Source organism: Mustela lutreola, chromosome 15 (genome assembly GCF_030435805.1).
Source record: "Mustela lutreola isolate mMusLut2 chromosome 15, mMusLut2.pri, whole genome shotgun sequence".
Taxonomy (NCBI): domain Eukaryota; kingdom Metazoa; phylum Chordata; class Mammalia; order Carnivora; family Mustelidae; genus Mustela; species Mustela lutreola.
Window position 1 is genome coordinate 16,827,312 of NC_081304.1, and position 12,154 is coordinate 16,839,465.

Genomic DNA, 12,154 nt, shown 5'->3' on the forward strand with positions numbered 1-12,154 from the left:
ATTTATCTGACAGACAGAGATCACAGGTAGGCAGAGAGGCAGGCAGAGAAAGGGGGATTGGAAACAGGTTCCCTGCTGAGCAGAGAGCCTGATGCGGGGGCTCATGCCAGGACCTGGAGACCGTGACCTGAGCCGAAGGCAGAGACTTTACCCACTGAGCCACCCAGGCTCCCCGACCACACTCAGTTTTAAGCGTTAAGCAAGGTGGGTGGAGATCAGCCCCGCCCTTGGCTTACACTGTCCTGCGGGTGGGTGGATGGCCTGGAGGACACTGCGGGCTATGATGGGCAAGGATTCTCAGGAAGGCTGCCCCTCCTGCCCAAGTTCACTTCCTGTCTTGGTCAGAACTGCAGGCACCGGTAAGGCTTTGCCCAGGCTGGGTTACGGGGGATAGGATGGGGGGAGGGGTCAGAATTTTGCCCAGAGGAATTTTTTTCTCTCTGGACGCAGGCACCTCCTGCTTTTTAAGAAGACCAAGTATGTGGGGGAAGTGGACCTCAGGAAACAATCTCTGAAAGGCAAGAATTTGCATTCCAGAAAGGGTGTCCTTTTACGAAGGATTCTTGGGTTAGTTTCCAGGTTCCTAGTTGTCTTGGCTTTGTAACTAAGTTGCTGTGTGACCTTGGGCAGGCTGCCTTCCCTTTCTGTCCTCAGTTCTGGAGAGTTCTGGAAAGTGTCTGGAGGCTCTGCCATCACTCTCACTCAGACTCCACACATGGCTTTCTCCACCAGTCTTCTCTAACATTCAAGTCCCTAAGAGGCTGGGGAAAGCTAGGAAAGGCGTTTCTCGGAACAACGCTGCAGTGTTCTAGCAGCCCAAGGGTCTCCCGGCAGCAACCTCAGTTTCCCTTTCCAGCGTCGCTTCCTGGGGTCCCTCCGAGACTGTGTCCCATGATCCCAGGGGGACTTAGGAGGGAGGTATGAGACCTGGATTCAGGCTTACATGCCTCGTGGAGCTCTAGAGGAGAGCGGGTAAAACTAAAGGTAAAACGAAGCATTTGGACAGTGAACCAGTGGTGGTCAGGCATTTGTTCCCAAACATAATCACTGAGGTGTCTGTGGGAGGGGTGTCTGTGGGGACCCAAGAACGAGAACAAGACCATATGGAGAGTTCAACCTCCCAGCAGCAGTCCACAAACACTTCTTCGTGGTGGCCGGATGCTATGAGATGGGATACGTGGCAGAGCAGGAACCATCTTCAAGCATTAAGGACATTCAGTGATGCTGTGTGGGGACTATTTCATTTCATAAAATATCAAAATACTCTTGGATCCTTCTCCAGGACAACCTCCACCTTCTCACAAAAAACATCTAAAGGGTTAAACCCTAGCCAGTAGAGGTTTCAGAACTCTGCTGATGGGTGGGTTATTATATATATTTTTGAATATCATTTCTCGTTGTAATGATTCCAAAGTTTCCTAACAGAATGATAATCTTCTGGCCCTTAGGGTGTGAGCTCGCCTGCTTTTCTCTTACTGACCAGCAGATGGCAGCACAAAAGCGCTCAAAACTCAGGGTTGCAAGAAAAAATGCTCAGAACCTTTCCTGAGTCCTTCTAACTAACTGCAGAAGTACCCCTCTTCCTGGCTCATTAGTGGTGTCCCTATTCACCCACTCATCACCCCATCCCACTGAACATGGAGGGGGTACCAAAGGAAGAGAATTTGCTCACCTCTGGGAGCTCAAGCCTGAGCGACTGTAAGCTGATTTGGGAATGATGGCATTTGGGTGTAAGCCAAGTGCGGTCTGGGAAGCTCCTGCTCTAAACCCGGGGTATCATGTGAGGAGGTGACATGTATATCTCGCCTGTTGCTTGTGCGTGGCTAGTGTTCACTGTTTATATGCACACCTCACCTCATTTAATCCTGACAACACACCTACAAGGTAAGTCTTAGCAGATCACCTTACAGCCGAGGATAAGGAGGCACAGAGCCTTGCCTGCTCGGTGTCACAGGGCAAATGAACAGCAATGCTGAGCTTTGAGGTCTCAGGGACTCGGAGTCCAGCTGCATCCTCCTGCACTAGCTGAGGAGTGGTTTAACGCTGAATCATGAACCTTTCTTATCAAGCCACACGTACAGATACTCCTTAGTGAGAACAGAGGGCTGCACCACTCGGGGGGGGGGGGGGTAACAGGGTAAAGGACTGAGTAGACCCAGAGTTTTCCTGGAAGAGGTCTGCTTTGCAGACCAGGATATGTGGAGGGGAGGGGGTTGAGGCATGGAGCTCATCCCAGAGATTGCGCTGGGAAGGAGAAGACCAGAGCCATGTTCTATTTCTGCTATCCCATTGCTGTGTGACCTTCGGTAGGTCCTGACCCTCTCTGGGCTTTCCTTTGCTGTGGTTTACAGCATCTCATGGGTCCTTGCTCGTTCTCACTCCCCAGGGAATCCAGAAGCTCTGGCATCAAACCCTTTATTAACTCAAAAAACAAAACAAAACAAAACAAAAAAACCCCTAAGGCTGCCACATTCACCTTAAGGGGTTCTTGCTGGGATTAAATGAGGCCACACAGAGAAATGCTGGGCAGCCTGAACAGAGGACAGTCCCAAAGCCAGGGCTCAGCCACCTGGAGCCCTGCCTGTGGCCTCAGGAGGCTTGTTTCTGCCCTGGACCCATCTTAGGCTTCACCAGTCATAGGTCGAGCTCCCCTGGAAGCAAATATTAAGATGGAGTCAGGAAGGCAAAGGAAGTGGAGGAAGCAGGCAGGGGCAGGGGGAGCCCTCAGACCTGGATGCAGGTCTACCACCTTCTGGGCAAGCACAGTGGGGCTTGGGGCCAAAGAAGCCTGTTCGAGGATCCCTGTGTTGGGTGGAGATGCCCGGGCCCTGGCGCCGCCACCTTGCTCAGTCATTAGCTGGCCCTCTGTGTCCTGCATCTTCCTGAAAAGCTGCCTGGGCTGAGGGGACCCCAGAAGAAGCTGTCAACCAAATGCCTTTCTTTCTTTCTTTTCTTTTTTTTTTTTTTTTAAAGATTTTATTTATTTATTTGACAGACAGAGATCACAAGTAGACAGAGAGGCAGGCAGAGAGAGAGGAGGAAGCAGGCTCCCTGCCGAACAGAGAGCCCGATACGGGACTCGATCCCAGGACCCTGAGATCATAACCTGAGCTGAAGGCAGATGATTAACCCACTGAGCCACCCAGGCATCCCCAAATGCCTTTCTTGAAGGGAGGCCTGAGCACTGCATCTCCATATCTACCCCATCAGGAAAGGGCCACCCTGTCCTCTGAGGTGGGAAGTCCAGGCGTCAGCACCCCCACTCCCAGGCCCAAGGCAGGACTGGTGTGTGTGTGTATGTGTGTGAGTGTGTGCGCCTGTGTGTGCACACGTGGAGGGTGTGCACAGGTATGTATGAGTGTCCAGTACAGGGACATGTGCTCGGCCATGGGAATGCACACGTGTGTGTAGGGCATGGAGGTACACGTATGTGTAAACACGTACCTGAGGGCCCTGTCTGGATGTGTGCACACGTCCACACATGTGTTCATGCATGCACACGTGCGTGCAGTGTCTTGTGTCCCTCTGGCATGCAGGTGGTGGCTGCAAGCTCTGGGCACCTCTGACAGGTGGCAGCTTGGTCCAGCCACCTGGATTCAACCCAGTCCCTGGGAAGGGGGCTGGCAAAGTGAGGCAGAACGCACAGCTGAAAGGGGACACTGGCTCTCGGTCAGGGCAGGAGCGGGGACCTCTGGGCCGCCACAGAACAGCAGCGGAAGCCCTCCGAGGTTCCTGGAGCCCAGGCTCAGCCCCTTACCCATTTGGTAAGGGTAAGAGAGAGAGTACTAGCCTCCCTATCTTGGAGATAGCGTCCCTCTGAAGCCTGCGGGCTGGAGAGGGGAGGACAGTCGGACTCACCCTTGAGAATCTTCTTCTGGAAGGCAGGCACGCTTCCTGCCCCAGGGAGCCACTCGGACTGCAAATTCCTGGGAGTGAAGACATCCTTTGTCCCCCAGACTGAGGATGAAGGGGCTGAGAGCCCTCCCCCTCTCGGGCCTGGCAGAGGCGTGGAGTCCATCCCTGGCAGGCCCAGTGACGCAGGTCAGCAGTGGGAAGGCTGCCGGGGCTGGGGGTGAGCCAGGGCCCGCAGAGGCCCCTCTGTTCAGGCCAGATGGCTGCCGGCTCCGGTTGGAGGGGCTGCCAAGCCCGCCGGTCAGTGTCCTGGCCTGGGTTCTACACACTGCCTTTGCCTGGCCTGGGCTTTCAGGTGCCCTTTGCAGAGTGGGTCAATGAGGGAGCTTTCTTCGAGATTCACATTACCAGCCCCCCTGCACCAGCTCCCATAATCCCCACACCCAGGGCCCAGCCAGCCGCTCAGGGTCCCATCCCTGCACTGACCCCCGCAGGGTCCCAGGAAGGTGGCCTGGGCAGCAAGGCCTTCTTCGTGGCATCTCCTTTTCCTCTAGAGTTCAAGCCGGATCGATGCCTCATTCATTCATTCCTCCAACAAAACATAAATCAAGCACCGATGTACCCAGCCCTGTTCTGGGCTCTGGAACCCCACAGATGCATAAAACAGAGAGGCCCCTGCTCTCAAGAAGCTGACACTGGCCTGGGGGAGGAGACAAAACCAGCGAGCAGGTGCACAGCAGTGTACCCAAGGCTGGGGTCTACTTTAGAAAGGGTCATCAAGGAAGGCCTCCCTGAAGAAGGAGTATGTGAGCTGGAAGGAGCCGCCGCCAGTCAGGCCCAATGCTGGAGTATGGGAGAAAGAGAAAGTTCCAGCTGGTGGTCCCCTGTGTGAGGAGAGGATGGTGTGGGAGGGGGCTGGTGCGCAATCCCTGACTAGAGGAGCTGGGGGCAGGGATGCTGGGTGTGAGCGGTTGGCGGGGGAGTCAGGGGCCAGGCCTCAGAGGCCTGTGGGAGTTGGATGTAGGGGAGGGACAGAAACAGAATTAACATTCATAAAGCACCGCATCAATCAGCCAACTCATTCCAACCTCCCCCAAGCCCTATGATAATTGGGGTTTTTATGATTATTCCTTTTTACAGATGAGTAAACCATGGCCCTAAGCCACTGGCTCAGCGACATGCTGTAGGTCAGTGGTAGAGCTGGAATTTCCAGGGGGCAGTGGTCCAAGAACCCTAACCGCTGTACCACATGGCCTCTGTGATGAGTCCCTCACCTCCAGCAAAGCTTCCTCCAGGAAGCCTCTCCTGACCCCAGAGTTCATTTCCTTTGTTAAACAGCATATAACCACAGCATCTGGCCTAAAAAACCATGGGGTCCTCAAGAGGTCATCTTGTCCATGCCCCTGCCTCCAGGAGACCTGGTATTATAAATCCCATTTTGAAGATGAGACTATGGTCCCTGCCCAGAGTCAGTGAAGGGAGTGTGGGATCTAGAGCCCTGATCTTCTACATTTTTCCACTCGGGTTCTGATCTCTCCCTCCCTGCTCTGAGGTGATTCTCAGGTTGTTTCTGGTCTGTTCTCAATTGCCGTTCCCCAGCTAGACAGCAGCCTCCTTCTGTGGCCCCCCCATGGGGCAGTGCACACAGCAGGTACATACTCAGTGCCTGTGGACACAACGGGTGGATGAGAACGGGAACACGCTGGGCGTGTGCTGCTGTCAGGACGTCTGGAGCAGGGAGGTCTCGGCGGGGGAAGGGTGGATGTGAGCTAGCACTTGAAAGGTGTCTAAGAGTGTTTGAGTAAACCTGGGTTGGGGTATTTCTGTCTGGGATGGAAGGGGCATCCCAGCCAGAGGGACTAGCATGTGCAAAGACAGAGGGGAGGGTGTGGTGCGATCAAGGAACAGTAATGGTTCTACTGGACCCGAGCATGAGGAAAAGACGGGCCGTGAGGTGGGGCTCCGGGGATGGGGCCCGTCGGTCAGGCTGGGGAGCTGGGGCTCCGGCGTGGAGGGTGGGCAGGTGGGGAGAGGGGAGGTGGCTGTCCAGTAAGCCCTGGGAGCAATTCCTGACCTTGCTGAGGAACTTCATCCCTGTCACGTGCCCTCTCTGGGCCTGTTAAGTGCTCTGCATACCTGGGGGCTGGCACCCAGCCTCAGAACCCTCCAGGCCCTGCATGGATCTATGCCGTGGTCGCTGTTTTCTCCCAGTCACAACAGACCACGAAGTTCTGCTGAGTAGAAATGGAATATCTTTAATGCCCCTATTGCTTTTGGACCACGTGTGGCTGCACTGTGGCGCACTCTGTCGGCCCCCCTCGAGGCACGTGTCTCAGCATTCCGGTTCACAGGGGAGCCTGGGTCGACACGCTCTTCTTCACCTTCAAGCCCTTCCTCTTGTGGAGCCCTGCCCAGGGCAGGCCAGTGTTGTAGGCCTGGGCCTGGGCACGGCCCAGCTCTGAGGGCGGGGGCATTAGCGGCATCATCGGTCTCAGCATGGCCTGCGGCTCCCGTGGCATCGGCTCCTCCAAGGCGCCAGGGAAGGCAGGAGGCAGCTCGTTGGGGTCCAGATTGGCATCGCTCCAGCCCTCAGAGCTATCACTGCGACCACCCGGACCAGTGACTTCGTCCTCAGACACGGTGGCGGTGTCGGCCGTGTCCTCCTCCAGGTTGCCGTCCAAGTCCTCTGCCAGGTGGCTGGCAGCCCCTTCAAACTGGCTGGCCACGTGGACGTCTGCTGCACCCTCCTGCTTCTCCGAGCCACACGAAGGGGCTCCACGGAGCCCTGTCACGGGCTGGGCAGGTGTCTTCACTCTACCCTGGCCGGTCCAGAAGAGGGTGAGCTCTTGGCGGCAGGTGGCCACAGCCAGGCTGGTGAGCAGGGTGCTGGAGACCAGGTACAGCAGGGCGGGCTGGCCCATCTGCATGAGGACCATGGCCATAAAGGTGACCAGCAGGCCCATGGCATAGGCTGTGGTGCAGGCCACGAAGTAGACCTGGCGCGAGTGGATCTGCACATCAAAGCGGTGACAGTAGGCCACCAGGAAGCCAGGGACCACAATGTCCCCGAAGCCTAGGATGGAAAAGGGCTGGTCGCACAGCGTCAAAGCTGAGAAGCTCAGCCGGGGCACTTTGAGCACCATGGGGAGCCTCTCGTGGCTCAAGGAATCCATGGGTCCAGAGGCTACCTCCACCATGATGCTCTCCCCGGTCCTGGTGAGCAGGGGTGTGACGAAGACGAAGAAGACGTCGAAGGCGAGCAGGGCCAGCAGGAAAGAGGCACAGCTCTTGAGTGTGGGCAGCCGCACCCGCCGCAGGACGAAAAGGCAGTAGGCCACCCCCAGCGTGTCCTGCAGGAGCCAGGCCCAGCCGTCCTCGTTGCGGTGGGCCACCCAGAAGGTGGTCACCACGGCGCACAAGCTGGCCAGCAGCAGCAGGGGCTGGTGCACACAGACCCTCCGGCCGGCCACGGGTCCCCGCACAGGCTGCGGGCGCAGGTGGCGCACCAGGGGTGCCAGGCAGCTGTAGAGGCCGGTGCCCGCCCCCAGCCCGAAGATGGCGATCATGACGTAGACGAAGCAGTCGTAGAAAAAGTAGAGCAGCAGCATGATGGAGCAGGACATGGTGACCACGGCCCCCGTCATGGCCGGCGTGAAGTCCACGGGCACGTCCTCGTCCTCGTCCTCCCGGCCCCCCCGGGCCGCCGGCGCTCCCTGCTGGGGGTGCCCGCCCGGCCCCCCTCCTCCTCCTCCTCCTCCTCCTCCTCCTCCTTCTCCTCCGGCCCAGCGCCGCCGCAGCCGGTCGGTCTCGGTCAGACCCGCCCAGTAGCCGCCGGCGGCCACGGTGCCCACGGCCAGGATGAAGATTACCACCATGTTGTAGTCGAGGACGGGCTCCCGGGGCGCGTACAGGGCCACGCGGACCGCGGCGCTGCCGTGGGTGTGGCTGAGGATGTCGAGCATGTCGGCGTAGCGGAGCACAGCCACCGGGATGGTGAGGCCTGGCAGGGGCTGCTGGGGGTCCTGGGGGGCCGGGCTGGTGTCCGCGCACTGCTGGCCGCGGACCCGGCTCACGATGAGCAGCCCGTGGGCGCCTTGGCCCTGAGCCAGCCAGCCCTTAGCGTCGAAGCTGCAGTTGCCCCTCATGACCATGGCGGTGGTGCGGCGGAGGGGCCGCTGGCGGGGGGAGCTGGGCTGGGCCCCGCCGGGGGCGTCCCGGCCTGGGCACCAGGGCGCTGTGGTGCCATCGTGCAGGGGCAGGAGCGGGGCGTGGCGCAGGTCCCGGGGCAGGGTGACGTAGTCAGAGCTGAACAGGACGCAGTAGTCCTTGCTCCAGTTCTCGGCCACCACGTGGACCACGCCGTACTCCCCCCGGGCCACGGTGCTGGTGAGGAGGAGGAGGAGGAGGAAGCCGCCCAGGAACGCCATCCTCCTCAGCCGCCTGCCGCTGCCTCCCCGAGCGGCCGCTGCTCCCGGCGGGGGCTTGGGGGGGGGGGAACGGGTGTGGCCCTCTGTCACAGAGCCACCCGGCCTCCTGTCTGGGAAACTGGAGCCACACCTACCTGGTCACAAAGCCATGCCACCAGGGCTCAGGGCACTACTTCGGAGCCCAGGGTGCTTCTCTGGGCTGTCCCCCAGCCCTGCCGCCCCCCACCCAGAGGTCCCCAGGGTCCCTGCTCTCTGCTCAGCTCCTGGTAGGCCTGGATCAGTCATTGGAAATCGGAGGCGAGAGAGGATGGGGTCAAGGATCCAGGACACGGATTCTGGACCAACTTTGGCCCTTAAGGACTGGGCAACTGGACAGATGCTTCTCGTTTCTGCACCTGTTTCTTCAGCTGCCAAGAAATGAGAACATTGGACCACAGGGTTTCTGAGGCCTCTGGGAGCCCTGACCTCACTGACCTTGCAAACTTTTATTGAACACTTACTAAGTGCCGCGCACTTCATCTGTACCCATCGCGTCCTTGCAGGGGAGTATTACTACTGTGTCCAGCTGGCCTGAGGCTGTGCGGCGCCCTCCAAAACCCACGCTTTTTTGTAGTGACACGTGACCAGAATTTCATTTTGAGCTCTCCTTGGAGTTCGGATCGGCCATATGGTCAAGTCTTTGCCATTGGAATTGAGCAGAAATGACGGGAGCATCTCAGGAGCCTGGACAGAGATCCCGAGGCCCCTGGTCTGTCTCTTCCTGTTTCACAAGCCAGTCATGGGAAGGCCATTGACTATGGTGGGGAGAACGTTGTCCTAAGGGATGGAAAGAGAGGAAGGAAAGGAAGCAGGACCCTGGCTGTTGGCATGGCCCCATGCTATGGGAAGCACGACACCGACACTTGGATACATTATCTTCCTTAAGCCCTCGGCTCATGATGGGTCTCTTTGTGACAGCAGCTTTAGTTCCTGAGCATGCCCTCTAAATGGAGGAGTAAACCTGAGCTTGGAGAAGCCCAGACCACAGGCCCACGCCCCAGGCCTCAGATCCAGCTCCCATACCAACCCCTCCCTTAGGCCTTGCCCTGCCCAAGGAGCTGTCCAGCCTCTTGACTCCAGAAGGCTTCTTGGCCATCCAGTTCTGACCCCCCGCCCAGAGGCTTCACCCGCTGCTAGTTCTCATCGTACCATGCCTCAGTGTTCCCTCCACCACCATGGCCAGGAGCAAACAAGCCTTCTTCTTAGCATTCATGGCACAACTTAGGTCTGTTTTTTTTTTTTTTAAGATTTTATTTTATTTTATTTTATTTTATTTATTTATTTATTTGACAGATGGAGATCACAAGTAGGCAGAGAGGCAGGCAGAGGCTTAGCCCACTGAGCCACCCAGGCGCCCCACAACTCAGGTCTTTGCTTATATGTTTCCTAGTTTATTTTCTGTGTCTCGCTGGTCAAGTTCTGTGAGGACAGAGACGTTGTCTATCTCTCTGCTGCTCTCAGATTCTGGAACAGCAAATGATCCTTGGAAAACGCGCGTGGGATGTGTTTGTGAATGACCCTGCTTTTCAGTAGAAGGGACCGAGGCCCCAGGCGTGACATGTGAGTAGTAGAGACAAGGTGACATGTGAGTAGTAGAGACAAGATGGAAACTCAGGGTGTTGGACAAGATGGAAACTTCTGGTGAACTCTGCCATGTTCTGCACTGGGTGCCCAGCAGACTCTGGCTTGCTCACTTGTTCCAGATGACTGGGACTGGCTAACACATGGGTGTGTTGAAAAAAATCATTTGAAGATGGCACTCATTGAAAAGTCTCCATACCTTTACATATGGTATTTGGGGGTGAGACCTTTGGAAGGAAATGGTGTCTTGAAGGTGGAGCCCTCAGGAATGGGATTGGTTTCCTTACAGGAGACATGAGAGAGATGACCTCCCTCTCCACCTCGTGAGATTCCACCCTGATGGCAGAGGTCTGCAAACCAGGAAGAGATCCCTCATGAGGAACGCACTCAGCCGGCACCTTGATCTCACTCTTCCCAATTCTCGGGACTGTGTGACATTGTAGTTGTTGTTTAAGCCCCCAGACTATTTGTTATACAGGCCATGCTGACTGGGACAAAGTCCAGAATCAAGGTGTCAGCAGGGCCAGGCTCCCTCGGAGACACTGGGTAGGACCCTTCACCATGTCCTTTCTCACTGCTTCTTCATGTGGGTGGTGGCTGATGATCCTGGTGTCCTTGGGCTGCAGCCCCATCAGTCACATCTCTGCCTCTGCTCTCCCCACACCTTCACCCTCATACTGCCCTGGGGCCCATTCAGTGACTTCATCTTAACAGGGTTATGTCTCAAAGTCCCATTTCCAAATAAAGTCCCATTTACAGGTCCTGGAGTTTAGAACTCCCAACATATCATTTCTGGGAACACAATTCAACCTACAAAATACATTTTTTAAAAGATTTTATTTATTTGTCAGAGAGAGAGAGAATACACACAAGCAGGCAGAGAGGCAGGCAGAGGGAGAGGAGGAAGCAGGCTCCCTTCTGAGCAAGGAGCCCGACGTGGAACTCGATCCCAAGACCCCAGGATCATGACCTGAGCTGAAGGCAGCAGCTCAACCCACTGAGCTGCCCAGGCGTCCCTACAAAATACATTTTATTTTCACTTTTACAGAACAACTAGTCACTGATCTCCTTAGGGCATCTGCTTTGATCACAGGTCACCTTCCTTGAAAAATCCACGCTGATAAGACACCATCCCCAACATCCAGCTTTGGGTTCTCGGTGGGCGGGGGTTGGAGGGCAAGCTTCAAGGATCTTGCGAAGTGGTCGGCAGCTAGAGCCACCACCACACCACCGGCAACTAGAGATTGGACTCTCCCAATCTCCCCCCACCCCGATTCCAGGTATTTTTATTTGTCTCGCCCCCACCTGAGTTGACAGCTAATTGTTTGTGTGACTCAGATTGTGTCTTTCAACTGAGTTTTCAGAAGAGACAACATTTCTCCTTGTTTGTGCAATTCTGTTTTGTCCGTGACTGTAACATTTAACTCAATTACAAACAGTAATTGCAATGACAAGGTAACTGTCAGAAATACATGACTGAAAGAGCCAGCAGACTGGTGAGCGTACCCCCAGCTGGTGCGGGGACACCTGGCAAGGCCTGGGGACTGGGGAAGGCTGCCGGCTGCTCCTTCCATGGGTTCCCACTGCAGAGAAGGATTGGCGCGATGGTCAGGGATGGTTAGGGAAGCAAGACCTCTCTGCATTCCAGCACCTAGATCTGAGCGCGGTGGGGCGGCCAGCCAGCTCCTTCCTGAGTGCTGTGATAATAAAATCTGTCTGGGGCCCCGCTGATGTTCAGCTTAGATCCTCGTTCTGGGCCCCCATCTCCCAACACAGGGAGTCTTGGGTCTCTTAAGAACCGGCCCGCACACTCACCAAGGTGGCTGTGACTATGAACGCAGGTAGTAACAAGTTCTGGTAAAGATGTGGAGAAATTAGAACTCTCCTACGTCGCTGGTGGGGATGTACAATGGTGCAACTGCCCGTAGAAAGCCGTTTGCGGATAATTGGTACATGAGGCGTAGAGTCACCATATGACCCAGAATTCTACCCCTGGGGTACATAACAAAAGGATAAAAAACAGGTGTTCCAAAAACAAACAAACAAAAAAACCCTTGTACGTGAATGTTCATAGCAGCACTATTCACAGTAACACAGAATAGATGGAAAGAATTCAAATGCCTTCAGCAGATGAATGGATAGTGTGGTCTTTCTGTGTGGTAGAATATTATTCAGCAGTAAAAAAGGAACGAAGTTCTCACATCTGCTATGATGTGGGTGAATCTTGAAAACTTTGTGCTAAGTGAAAGAAACCA

The 12,154-nt window shown here is 56.0% G+C and overlaps 1 protein-coding gene across 1 annotated transcript; it reads right to left on the minus strand.

The window, feature by feature from the left end:
* Nucleotides 1-6,091: 6,091 nt before the first annotated feature.
* SPPL2C (signal peptide peptidase like 2C) lies at nucleotides 6,092-8,327 on the minus strand. Its single transcript, XM_059148653.1, has one exon. The coding sequence runs from the start codon at nucleotides 8,277-8,279 to the stop codon at nucleotides 6,198-6,200; it is 2,082 nt and encodes a 693-aa protein (XP_059004636.1). The 5' UTR covers nucleotides 8,280-8,327; the 3' UTR covers nucleotides 6,092-6,197.
* Between the last annotated feature and the right edge of the window lie 3,827 nt (nucleotides 8,328-12,154).

What these genes read in the sequence shown, in the direction of transcription:
- SPPL2C (XM_059148653.1), bottom strand. Translation starts at nt 8,279, where the DNA reads ATGGCGTTCCTGGGCGGCTTCCTCCTCCTCCTCCTCCTCACCAGCACC.